Raw genomic sequence first — 21,998 nt, forward strand, 5'->3', positions numbered from 1 at the left:
ATTCAGTGTGAAATAATCACACTCCTAACAATGTGCCAAGCAACTGTGATTGTCTTCTCCAGCAGACGAGCACATTTGTCTGTACAATGTACTGATATGAAAAACAAGTAACAAACAGCAGTTTTTTGTGGAGCTGATTTTAATTTGTGTTAAGTTGCTGGTAAGAGCTCCTCTATTGGCTGCACTCATTGCAACAGATTGAAGTAAGATAACAGAATAAGTAGAAGAGTTCCCATTTGGAAGCAGGTTGGATTTGAAACTCATTCATACTGCATACCCATAATAACACAATAGCTCCTCAAAACATTCCTATCGTTGTTGCTGTACTACTCTGCATTATCTAAGGCTTGAATTACATGATGTATCAATGGAGAATGCATATTTTTTTCATTTCAGAGAACATTTTGAGCATTTTAATTATTTATATTTATTTATTCCTGAACATGTACACAAACTTAAAAAAAACAATCCAGAGTTCACGATATACACTCCAATTTTTCCAGATGTGTGTTCTATGTTCGTAAAGTCTAACTTTAATTATATAAGGAAACAGAAACAGTTTGGCCATTGGTGGGTGCTATAGTTTGTTTTTGTAATGAAACCACTCTCCTGCTCACAGACGACGTAGTGACCGTTTCAGAAAAGTTGTGTTTTCGGAGCTTCCACTGATGCTGAAAAAAAGTGCATTTTCAGTGGCTCCGAACACTAAATCAACACCCAGATCACAACAAAATTGTACATTTTCACTTGAAAACCTTGCCATGTAAACAGGGCCTCAGCATTCGGAATGTTTTCATGCTTTGGAGAGAAGTTCAACAAAGTTCTATGTGTATTATCACTCTAATGTTATGTGTTGACCAACAGCAGCTTTGACAGGAAATGGATCTGTGGCTCTGAAATCAAATAACAAAGCCCTTAATGTATAGAGTTGGCGTGTTTTCCATGTGCACAATCCAAAGACTCCTCTGTTTTACCTGCTCAGTGAAATTGAAATCCGGGCCTGGATGGGTGGATGGATGGATGATGGATGGATGGGTGGATGGATGAATGGATGGATGGATGGATGGATCAGTGGATGGATCAGTGGATGGATGGATCGGTGGATGGATGGATTGTCCTGGGACTTGTTAAGTACAGACCAACTGCATGGCTGTTACATCCATTCAGCCCACTTAACTCCCTCTGTGCTCCCTGAGTGGCCGTAAGCCAACCTAACAAGCTTGTCTTCGCACAAACACACATTTTACAATCCGCTGTAAAGAAAAACTCTTGAAATAGTATCCCAACACTGGGCCTGTTCCTCTGTGATGGGCAGTCCCCTTTCACTGTACAAGCAGAAGGTATTTCCATCTGTGAGCGATTCACAATGTGCAGCTCTGTTGGAGCTCCGTGTGGCAGTAGGTGTGCTCATCAGTCCCACTGATTAAGATGTTTGGGAACACAGAGTTTCCCATGTTTCCTGTGCTCATTCCAACTTTCCATCTCTCATTTCCCACTTATCTGTCCCAGTGATCCCAGACTGTCCTCTTCCATCGGGCAAGGTGGAAGTCTTTAATCTTCAGTCCTCCTGTCAGAGCAGAGATTGTAATTGTACCAGGATGGTAATTGAGCTATTTGTTGCTTCGTCCAGGTCTTTTAAAGTAACGTGATCCACCACAGGACAGAGTGGCAGCCGCCTCTACTTCTCCCTCATTATGGCTGATGGAGATCAGCCAGGCCAGGAGGCGGCGGGCGGGCGGGGGAAAGCTTCATTTTTAAACCCTGTTTAAAAACGAAACATGTTTGTTCCTTTTGGTGCTCAGAGTCACTGCAAAGCCAATTTTGTAATCATGGCTCCAAAGTCAGAACTTTTTGACAGTCTTATCATGTTTATTGGCTATTCCCAGTCACAATTAGAAAGAGAGAAGAAAAAAAAGGGAAAACAATGTTTATTTTAGTTTTTGAGCTGCATTATGTTCCATTTCCCATGTGGGAGGGAATTGGAAATTGGAACACACCACCAGGAAAAACTTTGACATTATCTGCTCGTAAAGCTCTCACCCTCTGATAGCAAACATATGCACATCAAGTAGGAATAATAGAACACTGCATCTTTGGGCCTGATTTAATAAGATTGTGTATAAAGCGTAAATACTCGTGTAAATACACTGCACTTTCAGTTCACATATGTTTTGTGGGTAATCATCCAGCAACAATTCCATGAGTGACATCAAGCACAAACATTCAAATGAAGGCTTTTGCGTTTGTTAGACATTGTTTACATGGAAATATCTGCTAGAAACACAGTTGTTTCTCTGTTCATTTGGTTGCATTTGTCATTAAGGGTTTGACGGAGTGCTCAGCCTCAACAAGCACTTAATAAAACGTGTTTTGTGGAATATTTTTTTCAACTTATCGCACAAAGGGTTTGAAGTTTCTGTGATTTCAGTTCTCTGCATGTGATGAATAGAGCTGACTTGACATAATGAATATGATACAATGGAGATGTACGGTCGCATCAAAGCTATCGAACATATTTGAGCATCACAACTTGTAAATCTGAGTTTGGCCAACGTAAAAATACAAATGAGAAATGATCAAGTTCAAAGCTGTGTGGGAAAACTACAACAGAATCGATTCAGAAAAAAATTTAAAGATATAAGAAGGAGATAAAAATATCTTCTATAAATTTTGCAAATAGAAGTCGTGGGGAGCCAAAGGAGGAAAAGCAATATGCAACTCCACATTAAAACTTTCTTCACTTTTGGGTGGTCCGTCTACACAACACTGGTGTGCGGCTCCACTGTATCCGGGAGGTTTTTATCTCGGCTCTCAAGGTGGAAAGATTCTTTCACGGTCGCTATTCTCTCCTGCAGACACTTTCTTACTGCGCAGCGTAGTGAAGTAACCAAATCCTTCCCACTAATCAATAAAGATCTCATAGTTTCCACCTTCATCATTGTGTCCAGCTCAACGTTTGATGGACAATAGCTCGGCACGGTTTGAACGATCCTGTTGGCTCAAGGTCTCTTGGCGTTTGCTGCGGCGCAGCTTGTAAAAGAATGTAAACAAAAACGTGCCTGTCCCGGTTTTAAGAAGGAAATGGACCCTGCCAATCTGCTTGCAGAGTTAACGTACTGTAGAGAAAGTGAGGCCAGAGGTGAAGAAACATTGAATGTTTGTGTCCCGTGACAGTGACCCTCAGAGACCCTGATCCGCCAGGTGCAGCTCTGTTCGACTGGTTCCACCTCCACACTGGAATCTCTAACGCTGAGGGGAGGGCGAGGAAGTTACAAATGTCTGTATGTGTGACTCTGCTTTATTTTCTCCTCTTATTTAAAGATCTCATACTCAACAGTTTGAACTCTTCAAATGGAGTCGATAAAACTGATGGAAAATCAACACCGAAAGTTGAAATATTGGGAGATGCCAAAAGATACTCTAAAGTATTCGTTCGTTTGCTTGTTTGCTCATTTGTTCACTCATTTTTTTGTCCCGAGATTTCAAAATATACACAAAATCTATCTATCTAGATATCCATCCATGGATATCTAGATAGATACCCTAACCCTAACCCTCTACTGTAATGACTCTTATCGCTTCATGTCTTTACCAATAAAGATTCCTCCCAAACAATTCAAGGAATGGGACAAGCATCCCAGTTCATCTGGAATAGAAGAAAACCAAGAATTAAATATTCAACTCTCCAACTAAGTAAAGACAGAGGCGGTATGTCTGCACCGAACCTCAGAAATTATTATTACGGTGCACAGCTTAAACCACTTGTCTCCTGGTGTGGTTACAAAATAGAAGCCAAATGGAAAGTCATGGAGCTTAATAACCAAGAAACACCCATGCAAACCTTATTGGGAGATGCAAAACGTGCCATTGTAGCGCTCACCATACAGAGTAGGCTCACTATTGTTAAACAGCTAAATCTAGAGAAGCAAACGAGGAAACTAAAGTGGATAGCATATGACACAGGATTTACACCAGCTTCCATGGATCAAAGATTTAAAATTGGGTCTGGCAGGGGTGTGACTGCAATTGTAAAATAATGAAGCATAATAACTTGCTGAGCTATGAAACTCTGAGAGACCCAGAGGGCCGGTTAAGCAGAGCTAAAGGGCCACATGTGATTGTTTTTTTTAACAATCACAGAGACATTGGAGGGTTGTCAGTCTTTTTAAAGAATTAAATTACAGAGGGCAGCTCTATTTATCAAAATAACTCCTCTGGCACTAACTCGTAGGCTAGTGAACAGTTCACGGACAGAATTACGGCCAATTTAGTCACCAGTACCAATCATGTCATCAGGTTTTAAAGCAAGACGGAGTATCAAGACTGAACATGAATATAAAGTGGATCCAGGTTTTTCCTCTTACCAGTCGAGAGCGCAAACCACGACGCTGTCATGCAATCATCCAATCTTAAACAGGGATGAGAATGAATAAAAATACTTATGAAGAACAGAACATTTCAGAAAGAGTTTCTGATAATTCTGCATCGGTTGAGGCTGTCATGAGAAACATGTTGGGAAGGCTATTTGAATGAGTTAGAAAGGCTTCCCAGCTATTTCATCTGACACGATGCTGGGAACCAGCCAGCTCTGATAATTGCTTGAACTCCAGAAGAAGTTCCCGAAATAGAAGGAGTTGAGATGGGCTTCGTTCTGGCCTGATGCCACTCTGCTGGATTTTGGTGGACCAACACTTTGGTGCCAAGTCGTGTAAGCCTCTTACACGCTCTGCTCGTGTCTCTGACAAAAAAATTAGTCTGACTGAGAGACATACACATTGCATGAAGGAAAGGAGAGATTCATTAACTTTTTTATTTTTTTATTTTTTTATTTTTTTGTGCCTTATGTTAAATTAAGACCTAGTTTCTAGTGCTGGTGTTCATGTTCACCCTGAAGCGTCATCCCTCTGGAATGAGACCATTTAAATGTCTGAGGTTTTTCACATTTTCACTCACTGTGTTCGCCTGAACCATTTATGTGAAGAATTTCGAGTTTTAAGTTACTCCATGTGTTAAAAGTTTCAGCCAATCATTTCTCATTGCTGTCAAAAAGTTGTTGTTTTTTTTTTTTTTCAAATCAAAGAATGTATGACAGCATTGTAAAGCCGTATTCATTTTCCTCAGACGAGCAATCAGATGGGCACAGTCTGCGGATGATTTATATGCCACGGTTTCTGATGCACAGTTGGACAGATGTGAGTTGCCAGCGGCTGCACAGAGTATAATATCTGCGATGAGGAAGCTTTTATCCAACAACAAAAAATATGCACAAATGTTGCCAGACGACATACAAATTGTTTCTTCTTCTTGCTGATGCAGACATTCATCACATCCACATTACCATGCCGTACATTTGAACTCACTAATTGCATCGTTGTACCCACTATAGAGGTACCAAAGAAGAGCAATGTTTTGTTTTGTTTTTTCCCCCAGCAGCCTTCTGAACATGTTCCAGCACGCAGACTATCCTCTCTGTCGTGGCCTCCGACGGCACAAGAGTCAGTGCAGTGGTATAATGATCCCATGAGAAGTAGGTATAGCTACTCTCGCCTTTAAAGCGGCTCAGAAATGCTGTTTGTCGGAAACAGTGGCATGGAGCACAACTCTATTTATTAGTGAAAGTCCCTCCATTTTATTTGCTCATTGTCACATAATCTTTACATAATTTATTGCCAATATGAGCCTTGTCATGACCTGCCCTACTCTCCCTCCTACTGCACAGTAAACATAGACATTAACCAAATAAATCAGTGAGTACTGGTCAGTTAGAGGCAGATTAGGGTGGGTGATATCTTCATCATTCTAAGGGGAGAATCAGTCAATCTTTATGAAACCATTTACATTTAGAATCCAGTGGAATTACTCAGTCGGGATAGGGCAGATAAAATGGAGTGCTGTGAATGTTTTAAGCCCCTGTACTCATTTTTTCCCCTCACAAATATGCAGCAATTGCTGTTTAACTATTCCTATTGTGTGCTGAAGGAAAACATAATTGCGATGTTTTCCTTCTTGGCTTTTGTTTGTTTTCATGGTGAAACACCAACAAACTTGTTGATTCATATCGAACAGAGCTCCTTGCAGCATGCAGACTAGTGTGTTGGCCAACAATCATACATTCGTCAAGCTCAGAATCAACAACCCGACCGACACTCGATCAAAGTTGTTTACGTGTGGAGAAATCATGTTGGATGACTTAATTCTCTTGGCTTCACAGAAGTCATTCAGAATGCATGAGAACCATATGGGCCACTCATAAAAACATGTTCTTTATCCTTTGTCAGTGCTTACTGAACTATTGACGTGTTTGCTGGTAAATCAAATTGGTACTGAAACATTGTAGGCCTGCACGGGAAACTTACACATGACATCTCAAATACTGAAATGAAAGACTTTACAACATTTAACACTTTTAATGACCAATAATAAGTGTTAATAAAGTAGGACTAAAAACATTGACTCAATCTCATTGTGGTATTGTAGACGGGCCCCATACGCCACAGAAGTTGATATGTTGGCTCTAGTCAGACTTGTTGCTGTTCTAACCAAAAAAATATAATGACAATAAAATATTTTGATATAGTTGGGCTCACTTGGCTTGACTTGTGTCACAGAAGAATTTATCCTCAACATGCTCCTCGGTAGGTGAAATAAAGGGTATGTCAAATCTAGTGGTCTCAACGTGACCCAAAATATGTTGCTACAGCTTTACGTAAAGTTCATAACAAGCTTTTAAATGAGGTACCTGTCAGCCACCCTCTCAGAGGGGACGTGTTTATAGCGGCTCTGAATGGCCACACTCGACGGCAGGTTGAGAAGGGTAGCTTCATAGAGGGGGTGTTGTTTGACCGTTTGAGAAACTCTACAGTTGTTTTTATGGCTTCGTAGCATATGGTGTGGCCTGCTGCTTCTTTTCACCTCCTAGTGTTGAACAAAACCTTCTGGAGTTAAGGCACTGAAAATCAAACCGTAATCGATCTGTAACAGGCTTTAAGATCTGCTGATGATTACCAATTGCCCGTACATGGCAGTTTTGTGGAAAAGACTGTTGTGATTGCTCATTTAGTTTGGTGGATTTGTGACATTCAGATCTAGATGCACTCAAAACAAACAGACGTTGACCTCAAAACAACATCAACTTCTGAATATTTCTTCAAAACCCACCATGACTTGATCTCCTTTATATCAACTCATCCGGCTGGACTCTAAGATCTGCCTCCTCTCAGTCTCACTATCTCCCCAACCCTCCCACCTCAAAGAGTCTCTCCCACCAGATATATGAAACATTCTATCTCTTCTTACTTTTGAATACCGCCTGACGACTTATCATTGCTCTGTGGCCTAAAAAACACCATAAAACAATCCTGCATGCCATGTGTTGATTCAAGCAAAGTGCCATAAAAGTTTTTGCGTTTTCGTTACACAGCAGTGTTTTGAAAATGATGTCGGTGGCGTTTCTGGCAGAAAACAATGAAAATGATGTAGTTTTAAGGTTGGGACATTAGTCAATGCTCTTGTTTGTTTTTGTGATGAAACCACACACACAAGCACACACAGAACAATAAAAACATTAACAATGGGAGTACACAGACATTCGTATGGACAGAAAACCAAATTGGACTGCTGATTATAATGACTCTCAACTATAAAACCAACTGCCAGGAGAATATGGACTCGGAGTCATGACACTCCATTATTGTTATTGTCCATCTACTTTGTTTGTGCAGAACAGAGTGCTCATGCATGTTACTTTTGGAGCGTTTTCAAAAAGTTGTGTTTTTAGTGGCTCCAGGCACTGATGTCAAGCAGAAACCTAAAATGCAACAAATGTTTTCTGTTTTCATTTGAAAATGTTGTCATACAACATTTTATACCATTTCATACCTACCTACGGGGTTACTCCCTGTTGTTTTTACAAAGATATAAGAATAAGTTGTACTCCTATTGTTTATTTTAACCCTTTGTTTTTGCATTCACCTTTTAATAAAAACCAACAGCTAACAAAATACCTTTGTAGTTTTTGAGTTCATGTTATCTATTCATTACTGGGTTTAACAACAATATTTAATATATTTAATTACATGCCTAAAATCCTGGGGGGAAAAGTCCACATCAGCATTAAATACAAATTCATGACGTATTCTAACTGTACCTGAATGCCACAAACTTCTGACGTTCCCTGCAATGGAGCTCACCATAAAAGCCCTCACTCTTCACACATTTGTGAAACTCCAACATGTGCTTTACTTTTCAGGAAACTCAACTGTCATGATTGGCAACCCCTCGTCCCTCGTCCCTCCTCCCTCTTTCCCCATCTAACGGCTTCATCCTTTGATTGCAGTGTTTTGAGAGAGGGGGTCAAGAATAAAGCACACGTTCCTGGAGGGCACAATTTTGGTACATGATATGCTCTTTTATGAATGTTCCCACACATGTGGGGCTTAATAAAGACCATCAGAGCATCAGACGTTAAAGTTTGTGAACTTTTTCCAGTTCCTGGGGCTGTAAATTATCACTCAATTAGATCCTGTAGCATCAACAGTCCTTCTCACTCTGCACTCTGACGGGGCAGCTTGTGGACTTTGTGATTGATGTTAATGTTGTCATTATGGTCCATTGCAATTTGTACAGTGTTTGAGGTTCTGAAATTGTCTTTGGCCAACATCCAGCTGGAAAATGAGCGGTCTGCTCCAAAAAGTGCATTTAATGCATATCCAAAGACATATTGTTGAAAAATGATCAAATAGTCCTGTCAGAGTAACTGTGTTGAATCAATATTATGGTGTTGACTGCATGGTGAAAAGCAATCTAAATGTATTTCAAGGCTCTGAGTGAAATGCACATTTGATCAATGTGTCCACGTGGCACACAATGAGACTTGAGTGTAACCGTATGCTTGGCTGTGTTATCGGGAGAGTTGGTTAGCTTATTGGAAATTCAACAACAGTGAATGAACATGTGCCCACGACAATATGACAGACTTCAGCTGTTGGTCAAAATAGTTTGAAGTGGAGATACTGGTCATGGAAAAACAAACCCACTGCTTTAAAATTTGCAGTACGAGTCACAAAGACACAGAACCTCAGTGTCATTTTGATTTAAAGAAGAATAGGCGAGAAAGCAAACTCTTAATCGACTGATGTCATGTTATGTGAGAATGTGTGCATGTATTCAGCTTTTCCAAGAGGAACACACAAAAACGATGCATTTTCACGAGAACCTTGGTCGTGTAAATGAGGCCTCGGTCTGCTCTTTGACAAAGCCGATACTTATACTGTTGTTGTCCATGTCCTCATTCTAATTTGTCGCTGCAGAGGAAAGAGCTGGGAAGCTGCTGTCCCTCCCTTTAATGTTTAATGAGCTGAAAATGTGTCATTAGAGTTATGGAGAATGTTGTATACATTGAAAAGCCAACCAGTAAGTGTTATCAGCATTAGCGTATTTGTGCACAGTGACTGTGATGCATCAACAGCATTAAGTAAACGTCAGTTAATCCTTATAAAAGCTATCTCCTATTGTCTGCAGGAGGTTTATCTCGGCTGATCATAAATCAGTTTTTTAAGTGCAACCATCCAGGTTATAGAGCATCTTCCTCTCACACAGGGGTGTCAAACACATTTTAGTTCAGAGGTCACATACAGTACATCCCAATTTCCTCTTGAATGAGCCAGACCGGTAAAATAGTGCCATAATAACCTTTATATTTAAACTTTTCTTTATCTTTGCTGTGACGCAGAGGATGAAAATGTTTATATTTTCAAAAATCTTTCACGACAGGATCACTGATGTGTCCACGACTGCCAAGGGATTTGTTTAAAACAAGGAAATATGAAAGAGAAAAGACAATTTGTAAACCAACTGTGGACATTTTTTGATGGTTCACCATGTTAAGCTAATATAAACACAAATACCTTTTGATATTCGCCAAATTAGCAAATATATAGAGAGAATTATGTGCAAAGACATTGTATAATACACATTAGTTTTGGGTCACTAAAACCCTGATGGAAGCAACACCCTGAGTCTATTTTGGACTTTTATGGCGTTAACAGAAACTTGACAAAAAAAAAAAAAAAAAACGTGAGGAAAACTGTGCTCCCACATGTTTCAATATCACCCATCTGCAGAAACCACACTTTCATTGTGTGGGCACTTAAAAAACCAAAACATACTGCGAACACAGTGATGGCATCATTAAAAATAGGAAAACCACTGGCAGTGCTGTGGCCCTTTAACGCTGCAGACTCCTGCTACAAATTCCATTTTTATCCCTGTTTCGGTGGCCTACAGTGCCAATCATTGTTCCCCCTCCCTCACCGTTGGACTTGTTTCCTGTCGTTAGCTGCAGGTTCTGGGAGAGTCTTTTTACTCTTGCCCCATGTGAGCAGGTAAAGTGCCATTCGTCATGTCTTGCCCGTAGGTGGGTTCACTGATTATCCTGCGCCTGAACGGTTCCTTTCTGAGGGTTATAAACGCAGCTCTTCATCGCATCTGGAGAAAGTGAGTCATGTAGTTAACAGAAAATAAAAAGCTGGTATCTAACCTGGGAACTGACTGTGATCATTATGAACCAAAATGCCAATGCGGTTATGTAAGAGGAGGGTCCAGAACTAATTAGGCACATTCAAGGATCATGGAGGAAAAGTAAAATGGGTTTAAGACCACGGCCTCAGTGACACGCATGAGTAGAGGCTGTGAGATCTGAACCACCGCAGTGTGCAGCATTTCAGACTGCCACGGGACTTTTTAGCAGAGCTATAAGATTGCTCAAGCAGATCAAACTCTTTTCTTCTCAAGCATTTTCTCCAAACGAATCCAAGTCTGTCACCCCCTGGAGACCGCTCGGCTCTGTGGAGTCGTCCTGACAGCAGAGCTACATGGAGCTGTGTGGTCACACTCGGCTGCCCCCAGGAATTACATATCTGATGTCTCACGTACCATAATTTCCTGGAAAACCCAAAGATATATGAGCGAAAGAGAAAGGAGGGAACTCGCCTCTATTATGTTCGAACATTTAACCTTTAAATGGATGTGAGGAATTTGCATCTGGGGAAATGTCAATGAATTCTACTTATAGTTAAGCGTTTCCCAAAGGATTTCATGAGAGCAGCGTGAGATAAAGTGTTAAATGGATTTCACTTGTATAAATGCTTTTCCACCATGTACAATAAAATTGTTTCGAATCTCCATGATGTCTGTGGGTGGTTTTTCCAAAGCGATATCTTTGATGAATGTGCAGAAACAAAAGCCCGGTCGGCACTAAAAACAAAGACTGAAGTAAAATAGAATAGAAATCTAATGTAAACAAAAGCAGTTACTTTAACAGTCACTGCCAATAAAAACTAAGATCTTGAAATGGTTGATTTTACTTCTCATCAATAGTAAGAGCTGCTTTTATTTTTACACATCAGCTGAGCTGTCAGCACAGTCTGAGTCAGATTAACACTGAGTTTAATTCAAACTACACCAGTTAGAACAGAGATGACAAACATAAGGCCTGTGGGCTAAAACTGGCCTGCAAGAGGCTCTAACCCAGCCAAAACACCAAGCAAATTTAAACAATTACAAAGAAAACGTTGGGTTTTTTGACAGATTTCTCAAGGGTAGCAGATGCTACGATGAAAGATAGCGAACTAGCATTAGCCTCAAATATATATATTGTTTGGTTTTGTGGAACTGTCAACATTCACTACCATTGTTAGAATCTAATTAACATCTGTCGATACTCGTGTCTCTACAGATGAGGTGAACATCCTGCAGGAGCTTTCTCTTCATGTGTCCAACAGCAGTAACTCCTCCATGTCAGTGGAAGCAGGCCGGTGTCCGATCCTTCAAGTGGGTCAGTACTCCACACTGGCGCTTCCTGTGCGAGAACTCTTCCCTGATGGGTAAGATTTCCTCTCTCATGTGTTCAGTCTGCATTATCAGTGTCTTTCTGCTTTCTGCCAGTCGTCTGTCAGTCACCTGTATCGTCTTTCATGGTTAGACTTCATAATTCATCACAGGTTTCCCCCCCCCGGCTGCAGCGCATTTCAGAAGAACTCATTGTGAACTCTTATGAGCAGTAAAGTTAAACAGTGCGTGTCTTTTGTTTAGGTTTGACGAAGAGTTCAGTTTACTGGTGCAGCTGCGGAGTCCTCAGAGAGAAGAGCGGAGCGTCTTCACCTTGCTCAGCCCAGACAGCCAGGTGATGCTGCAGCTCCGAGTCAGCGCCTTCGCCGTCATCTTCATCGGAACACAGCAGCGACACTACGAGTGAGCACAGTCCCGATTCCATACAGACACGAGTCACCGCGAATGAGTTGTTGCATTTACCTGTACCTCTTTGGAGGATTAAAGGAATCCTCGTTCGTGTCTAATTAGGGACCTTTGGTTGAAATCTCCTGGTGAGGCCGTTCCAAAATAGTGCACGCATATGACTTTCACGCATTACCCATCATGCAAAAAATTCTGATGTTGAGATGATGGCAACATCTGTCGTCGGGTAATAAAGGAGCGCTCTCATGCCCATTCCTGCCCTCTGACTAAAGCAACGGAGTGAGAGAGAAGGCGAGAGGAAGGAGGGCTCGCTTTCTGGAAATCTGTTTGTGAGCTGTCTGTGAGTCTTCATGCTGGAGATGAATGTGTTCAGCCGTCTCTTTGCTGAAATGATTTATTAGTCAGCTGCTGGCAGGTTTCTCCTCTTCTGGATCCACGGAGCATGGAGTAATACATCACTGCAGGACAGCAGCGAGAAATGAACCATAAGAAAGACACACACAGATACATTACTAATCCTCCCATGATCATTTTAATTCAACTCATTTTGATGTTTTGTCCAAACCAAGTGTGGCGAGGATTTGACATGAAGTTTGTCCAGAACCAAGTCCGACCACAAGGGAGTGCCGATGCTTCTTTCTGCTCATTTCATTGTGAGATATTTTTTTTGGAGGGAAAATGTACACAGTTGAAATCATCCGTCTTTAAACGGCTGAATACAAAGTACTGAGGTTATACAGTTTTAAAGCTACCATTTGTTTCTGACAAACACCATGCGGATTGTAACAATAGAATTAATGAATATACAAAAAAATGTTTTTGATAATAATGGGAAATGCATCCAGTGCCAATCAAACACAATGGGTCATGCTCTTGTGAATAGATTGTTTTCAGTTTGTGTGTTTAAGCAGATAATTCATGCACTGTTGAAATGAGTGTTTTCCCTGCAATAGGGTTTGTTTACCTCCTGGGAATGGCATTATTTTCATGGTCTGGAGTGATTGAAAGATACACTGAGCCTTTAAAAGCACCAGATTACATGTGATATCATGGGAAAATAATGAAACTTGTCAGAGTATTGCAAAAAAAATAAATCTAAATTTGGCACAAAAAAAAATCCGAAAACACAATTTGAGGTTTATAACCAAAAACATTTCATAATAAATTCCATGAACAAAATCCTGTGGAGCCAGCTTTGGAAACACCTCTCAGACAATAACAGCAACATCTCACCATCTGTTCATCCGCAGTAAAAATGTATGCAATCATAAACAACGCAAGCGCTTTCAGATGTATTAAATCACATTGGGCGTTGTACATTAATCCATGAGCATAAACTGCTGATTTTCAAATACACAAACCTTTTGTAGATCGAGTTCAATATGTGTAGAGCTGCAAACTTTGAACCTTGAGCTCCCACATTGTGGAGACGGGGAACCTGGCAGCGCTGATGGTGAGGTGGAGAATTGAAGTCAGATTCATCTCATACATTTATTGTCTTCAAAAATCAGACTTGCTGATCCACGTGATCACAAACAGCCAAGCTGCAGTGGTATAGATGTTTCTTTAGTAGAACATCACTGCTGAATCAGCAGCTCTATGTTCATATGTCAAACTTGCATCTTGAAATGATCCAGAGTGGTGGAAGGAACTGATTGATTATTAATTGTGACAAAGTGTGTAACACCCAGTCTCATTTCAGAGTAAACACATATACAGTTTAGTAACAGGCGTGCATAAAGCTGCAGTGTCAGGAGCAACACTGACTGTCTGTCGAGGGGGACGTCTCTGCTTTTCCTGCTGCTTTTATTAGGATTTACAGCTACAAAGTACAAATCTACTAAACTGCATGAACACAGTAACAAAGTGAGTCTCTGGGAAAGTCTCATGCAAAAAACAAGCTGCAATTGAGATGATTTACCAATGGGTTACATGTGAAATAGAGAAATTATAGATGTTATATTGCTTATTTTATTATCATACATACGTGATAAAGTTTAGTATATTTCTATGTTATGGCTGTAAATCCTGATGAATGCCGCTCGCGGTACAGTTTATGCACTCGGGACGCCCTGCTGCTGGAGACAGACGACCTCCTCATCCCCCTCTGCCTCCAACTCTAGTGACTGAGGATAAAACACAAAGTCCACTGAACCTTTTTACAAGTCCCTGTTCAAATTTGAATTCATACATTTAATAAACAGATAAAACTGAACTTTATCGTTCTGCTGTGGTCCCCACCAAAATGTCTCCTTCCCTCTCCATCACGCCGGCCGCCACAACCACAAGGTTGTTTTGGGGTCCAGCGATGTGGACACCCACTACTGTGACACCAAATAAGATCATTCTTCTGACCTCCACCTCCTCCATGACTGTTTCTTTCTCCGTAAAATTCCTTTTCTTCATCTTTTCTGTCAGGATTTAGCGTTGAATGCCGGCGAACAACAGGCTGATTGAAATGCAGAAATATTGACGAGGCACTTTTGCATATTGCATTCCATTTATGGTAGAAAGTGGGCGTGTTGAGGGCGGGAGATTAACTGTGCAACCTTCCAGGTAGACTGGGATCTATAAAAAGAAAGTGTGTGCAGATGTGCATACGCATGGTTTTATTGATCCGAATTTCTTTTGGCGCATGCCCTTTTCAGCTTTTGGGCACACATACATTTTATTGTAAGAATCCTACGCAAGTTTTATAAATTAGGCCCCTGGTCAGTGCACAGTTTTGCCATGCGTTGGATCACCATTCCCCGTGCCTGGTTGAATCCATTCAACTTTATGTAAATGAGCTCAGAGGCAACGCGTTGCAACAGAGCTTGAAATGTGCCACGCCGCACCCAGCATGCACCGCGCTGCGTTTCCCATGACTTTGACACGTCGATGCATCTGTCCACACTGGATTATATCGACAATCGGAAATATTTAGCCTGATAAATGTTGGCACATAGACGATCCGATATCATGGATCCCTGATAATATCCATAAATCAGGTCACAGATTAGTATGATAGATTGTTTGAGACAATGTGATACAATGTTTCTGTTGACATCCTGATAATATTGTTCTCAACAAAAAGAGTGAAGTGGAAAAACTGATGTAGTGAATCAAAGTGTAGTTAAAGAACACATTTAGACAAATCTCTGTAACACGATACATTTTATACATTCGTCTTTAACAAAAGTAAAAATGTTCAATTTAATTTCTTTGTCAAATTCCAACCAGCAAATATTTCATCTCTTTCAGTCAGTATTAAAAGTAACTATTGTTCAAACAGAGCCGCGAGAAAGGATTTTCAACATTTGTTTTTCCAGTGAAGTATCAATAAAAGTAAAAATAACCTCAACTTGTAGAAGCTTTTATTTTCCCCGTCTCCATTACACTTCAGAAATTTTCTGAAAACGTCTTTCATCTGTAAGATATTTGAGGGTTTTCTTACTTGCACTGCTCACTTTACATCCTTCCCACATTTTAACGGGATTCTACTTTTTATTGACATTCCCCAACTGTCCATCTATTCATTTGTAGCTATTTCTTGAATCGTCTTGTTGTAAGATTGAACATATGGTTCAACTTTACTTTTCCCATCGCTATTCTTATACTGTCATCACCTTCTCTGATACGAGCCAGTGTTCATAGTGGATTCAATAACTGCGCACTGTCCAGTCCCCAGGGCAGTTCAGAAACACAAAACCAGGACATTAACACCACCGAGCTGCACAGATGGTCTGGACCAGACACACCTATTAGTGTTGTAGCCAAACAGCTCGGTACTCTCATCTGCTGAGGGCATCGAAGTCTAAACCCCGGCTCTTTGTTAATGACATGTTGAAGTCTGAGTTCATAGTTCATGGGGGGGGGTGATAACACATGCCTTTTTTTTTCTTCACAAGTCAAAGTTGTGCACTTTGTTATGATAGCTAACCACTATTCCTGGGATGAAGCAGTAGGATCTTAGGATTCTTAATTTTGTGTCAAACATTTTTTCTCTAAAGCCAAATAAGCTCAGAATGGTCAAACAAAGTAATTGTCGTTTGACATCAGAGAGCCAATCAAAGCAGGTCACAGATTAATCGTGTGTAGCACGGTTTAGTGCAAAGATGGGCGTCATAAGCCACGTGGGCCACATGTGGCCCTTTAGTTCTGCTCGATCGGCCCTCGGGAAATCAGAAATGCAATGAAATATACAATTATTGTCTTTATTGCATCTGAAATGGTTACGAATGTCACATTAAAATTACTTAACTGATTGTGTCTAGCACCTTGGCTGGCAGAGCGAGCAATTGTTAGCTTACAAAATTGGTGTTTCAGACTGGAAAAAATACGGTTAATGGCAAAATATAGGTATTATTTACAGAATAGAGAATAGAATAGCGACTATTTTGTCAAACAGAACATACACTAGCTGATGTAGCGCCAACAGTGCGCACACGGAATGATGGAACTGAATTTATTGCCCAGAGCTTGGCTTTATTTTTACACACACATTCAATCAGTACAGAGGGGGGTTATTTGTCAAACGTCGCTCTAACCAATGGTCCCACAAAAATTGCCACGATGCCATAAAAGTCCAATTAAATAATCCAGACAAAGCCATAGGAACAATAATCATAATCATAATAAACCACAGAAGCAGAACTACAACACATAACCATGGCAACAGCCAAACAAAGTCTCTGGGAGCATTTCCCACAATCCTCCGCACCGCCCCCTCGGTCCACAGCGGTCGCTATAATATACATACACACACATGAATACATATGGATCTGCCCACATTTAATGCACACGTGATAAAGTAGTGTCAGTGTTACACAGAATGATTTTTCCCAGAGAAGAAATGTAGCAGCAGTACAAATGTTATTCATGATGTCCAGACAAGCACTGAAAACAGTAGCTCATAAAAATGTTATGTCTCAGCTCTCAATAATAATGTTATTTGTGAAAACCTGTTGCCCAGCTCTGGTTTACTGAAACCTAACAAGTATGTCTTTGGACAGTGGGAGGAAGCTGGCGAACACAGGCACGGGGATAAACCTGGAGTTTTCAATTCCATCTTTTTGCTGGATCAAAGGCATCCATTACCTTTCTCCTGCAGGCCTCAGAGAGCTCTTTAGATCTAAGCTTGATGACAGCCCGTACTGTAATAACAAAGAGAAGAGCAAAGCCCAAATGACAGAGCTTTAAATCACACAGGTTTCACCTGTCATTGCCTCACCACTTTCAAATCATTTGCAACTAATGTGAAACCAATGATTTTCACTTTAAACGCGCACTCTAGATAACACAGTGGAAAGGGTGTGCATGAAGTCTGTGCAGTGTGACTTTTCTGACAGGAGTCATGTTATATAATAACAATTTGAACTTCTTGATTCATAGCTCACATTCAGACAGCAGAATGATCCGTGTGCCTCTTCGCCAGGTTCCCATTCAGCGGCCTGTCCGACGGAAAGTGGCACCGCGTGGCTGTGAGTGTGTCTGCGAAGCGGCTGGCGCTGTACGTGGACTGTTCTCTGCTGGAGAGCGTGGACTGGGTGTACCACGGCATGGGGATCAGTACAGACGGCCTGCTGATGGTAGGAGGGATCATTGGCAGCTTCGAGACCCCATTTGAGGTGAGAATATGCTTGTTTTTTTTGTTTTTTTTTCATTTATTCATCTTATAAATTTGACTGAGGCTGGTGTTAAATTACAAACCGTTCGAGACATAAAGTGACCGTCGGATTTGTTTAAACCGGATTTGTTGTTCTTTTCAATGCCTATGAAAGTGTTTCAAATAATATATCATTCCAAGACTGTGGACTTAACACTACTGAAACAACTTTCAAAATGTAACTTCAACATGTGTTCGTGAAAACCATCCTCAGTGTTGAATTATTGACAGTGTGTTAATATAGCAGACAGTCGAAAAGAAAAGCCACTACACACATATAGTACGTCCTGTTGCTCCACTGTTGGTGTCAAAAGAAAATAATCTTTCCAAATCAGAAAGCGTTACAGCAGCGTGCTCACGCTGGAGATGAATGCTCATGTGTCCTTTTGCATTTAGGACGTATTTCAAGCAACAGATGCAGACAGTGACATTTCTGTTAACCTTATTCAGGAATGAAACACCAATGACTTTCGTGAAACTTTACAAAAATGTCTAAACTTGCTGTAATGGAACCAAAACATACTCGGATTCAGCAACTGCACATATTATTTCTCACCTCGGATGTTTTCAGAAATACATTTTGCTTCACTGTTTTAGTAATAATAGAGAAGGTTTTTGGCCGAGTCGCCATTTTGATTTGAATTTCAGGAGCAGTGAGAGGTACATGATTCATTATGATGCATCTTAACCCCAAACCCTGTGACCCATTTAGTGTTGTCTCAACATTTCCAATAAGCATCAAAGCTAATTAAAGACCATATTGGTGTTTGACACTCCAGTGTATTTCTTCTTTGCTGTATGATATTTATGTTTAAAAACACATTTTATGATCAGCAAGTTAAGCAACATCCAGATGCTCTATAGAATGAGCGTCTGAGGCTAATTAACTACATACTGACTTCCAGACAAGTCTGGCTTGATTTTCACTTGGTAGGAAAAGTCATGCATGCTTTTCTGTTCCTGTCCACTCAAACAAAGACACAAATGGAAGAACACACAAGAACTAAGTTCCGATTATTTCTGTCCCCGTTCCCCTTCACGCACATGAAGATGTGTAGCTTGTGATGCTTAAAAAAATGTGTGTTTTGTTTGTATGGACTGCATGAGAATGTAACCCTCAGCTCATTGACTGATCTTATAGAAGGATGTTTGGACACAAAACTCCGTCTTCATTCATGTCTTTGCTGACAATTTACAAATACTTAGATGTGGATGTTTGCATGTGGTGGTTATTATCTGATGGTAGTAAAACTCACCTTGATTGAAACTTCATCCATGAAAGAAAGTTTGATGACTCATAATTTTCCCCCCTGGCCGAACATTGTGGATTTCCCATCCCAGTTGTTACAAGCAGCAATTCAGGCCGAGGACCAGCGTCACATGGGCGGGGGTTGGGAGGTGGGGGTCATCTGGATTTGTTCTCAGCATCAGATGCAGAATGGATTCTCCGTCTCCATTCATCCCGTGGTGACGGCCTGTTGGTGCGTTCCGAGGACGGAGCACTTTGATGGCCAGGGGTGGTGACAAGCTTTTCTCCAGGCAATCTGTTCATATTGAGCCCTGTTAAAACTGACAAAAACGCACGTTGCCCCTCTCTGTCTACTGTCATCAAAGATGTACTGGATTTAGCAGTGGATGATGTGAGAAGTATCTTGACTAAACTTGTCCACAGCAGAAATGATGCACATTCAGCAGTAACACGGGAAAAGTTAAACTTCCAGAACATTACCACATTTGGTTGATAAAAAAGCCATTTAGTCGGTTTGTACATAAACCAGTTAATAATTGGACATCAATCGAATGTCAGCATGAATTAAGGAAGACCAAGAAGCAAGAAAAGTGTTTCAGCATGCCTGTAATCTAGATAGAAAAACACAGCCAAACGTCATCAGTTTTGAGAATGAAGCCTGTTTTGTTTAGAAATATAAATGAACCATGTTTCAAATGCAGTGACTCAGTCCCATGTTGTCAAATATGAAACTTTTTAGAATCTAGAGCAGATTTTGACAATATCCCATTGCTTTTTCTGTTTAAAAAGTTGATTTATTGTCTTTTTTTTGCTCGCTCATGCTTTGGTCTTTCTGGAAGAGCAACATGTGGCTTCACTGTTACACATAGGCTGGTTTGAGATTTCCTAAAGGTTTAGAAAAAGACCTTTAATCTGGCTCCTTTAATAATGTCAGAATTAACATGACAGTAAAATATTGTTAATAAACCACCCAACCCAATTACTATTGTTTAAAAAAAATATATCCAAAGAAATTGTGAGTAAATGTCATATCACAGCACCAAAAGCAATGATCAAATGTAAAAACTAGGATGAGTCGAGAAATCACTACTCCATTAAATAGATTGCGTCCATGATTCAGTTTGGTGTCCGAGCCACCAAAGTCAAGAACTGATCAAATACAAAGCACAAAAACATACATTACCTCAGTATTTCAATACACTTAAGCACAAAAAAATGTCCTATCGCAGTCTTACTTTGAGTATGTCTACATCATTCCAGCAATCCTTTGCTGAATGCTTGTTCAGAAATACAACAAGATCATCTTGTAAGCAGTGTTTTCTGTCCCTGCAGTAATAATGCTGAACTGTCTTCAGGTCCACTTGAACTGACTCTTGCACGTGGGACTCCTCCGCATGCTGCTGCATCATTTCAGACACACATTGTCAGAACTCATCAGCTCCATTTGCGTTTAGCTCAAGAATGAGTCTGATATACGTCCCGATCACCAATTAAATAAATTATTTTCCTCCATGGAAATGTTCAACAGATGAACAGGTTTTTATCAGATGTTTGCCGTTTTGATCTCTTGTCTATTTCTGGCCTTGGTTCTCCTCCAGAGAACATGAGATGTTTCAGAATGTATCCTCAATGCAGCTGTGGCTCATATAAAAACCTTTTTTTAGATGCAATCCTGGTAAAGTTATTTACAGTTTGTCACCCACTGTGAATTGGTCCAGAACTTTGATTTCAAACAGCTGAGATCAAGCAGCCTTCAGACCTCGTTTACATGACTGTGTTTTTGCACTTTCCTTTCAGAAAAGCTGAACATTACGTAATTGTTATATTGGGCCAGTCGTGGGTGCTGTTGTTTGTTTTTATAATGAAACCACACAAAGAACAAGACACGACGAACAATAACAATGGAAGTACACAGACGTTCGTATGGACAGTCAACCAAATTGGATCGTTACAGTGACTCAACTAAAAAAACCTACAAAGTCCCAGGAGAATATGAACTGGCGTTGTTCGTGCGTAAACACTTTTCTGAGATAATACCCATCCACACACAAGTGCGTTCAAGCACACTTGCGACAACATTGCTTGCAGTCATTGATAGGATGCTTTACTGAGTCCTGAATCTTTATCCATCACAACTAAATCTCATTCTCAATCTCAGCTCTAAATCCACGACTAGTCCCTTGCACATACATACGCACGCACACGATGCTGTTAACTCCTTCTGTGTGTGTGTGTGCATAACGTCATGTAGTGTATATTTGAACGTACAAATGAGACCATCGAACCGCAAGGTGCAGACGTTCTCGGTTGCTTGTGTCTATACATCTTGGTTAAGTTGTGACTCACTTCCAGTCTGAACATGTATATATTTAGGCCTTTAAAGAGAGAATCAAACCACATTTGTTTTTATGTAACTGCCAATGATCCGTCCTGGAAGAGCCACTGGCGGTTCAGTCATAAATAGAAGCGAGACATAAATAAGAAACCAAACGGGGCCTTTGTTGCAGATGAGGTGTTCCAAATTGTCCATTTTATTATAATCGTATTCCTCTGAGGCTGTCAGCAATTCTCACCCATCTTCTAAATTATTTTATGATAGTTGATGAAGTCACACTTTGCTTCAGTTCTGCAGATATTAATTTTTGTCCCCCCCAAAAAAAATCTTAAGAAATAATGAAACTGTTGTGTCTTTTAAAAACAACACATTTCTAGGTCTAATATCTGATTAAAATAATTGTATTTAATATGAAGATACAAAAGAATATATAATGCGCCATCAAACACACCATTATAAAGCACCTGCACAACAGTTGTACACTGAATGTGAAGACATTCCATGGCTTTTCCAAA

General features: G+C 40.4%; 1 protein-coding gene across 1 annotated transcript in view; it reads left to right on the plus strand.

The window, feature by feature from the left end:
- LOC308140472 (uncharacterized protein) overlaps positions 1-21,998 on the plus strand; it is a gene marked incomplete at both ends in the record, with an annotated part of 120,854 nt that overhangs the window by 28,674 nt on the left and 70,182 nt on the right. Inside the window, 3 exons of the mRNA XM_080510287.1 lie at positions 11,735-11,882; positions 12,091-12,249; positions 17,669-17,861. Coding sequence (XP_080366413.1) covers positions 11,735-11,882; positions 12,091-12,249; positions 17,669-17,861 — 500 coding nt within the window. The remainder of the gene's footprint in view (positions 1-11,734; positions 11,883-12,090; positions 12,250-17,668; positions 17,862-21,998) is intronic.

The sequence above is a fragment of the Blennius ocellaris genome (assembly GCF_963422515.1).
Source record: "Blennius ocellaris genome assembly, chromosome: 15".
Classification (NCBI taxonomy): Eukaryota; Metazoa; Chordata; class Actinopteri; order Blenniiformes; family Blenniidae; genus Blennius; species Blennius ocellaris.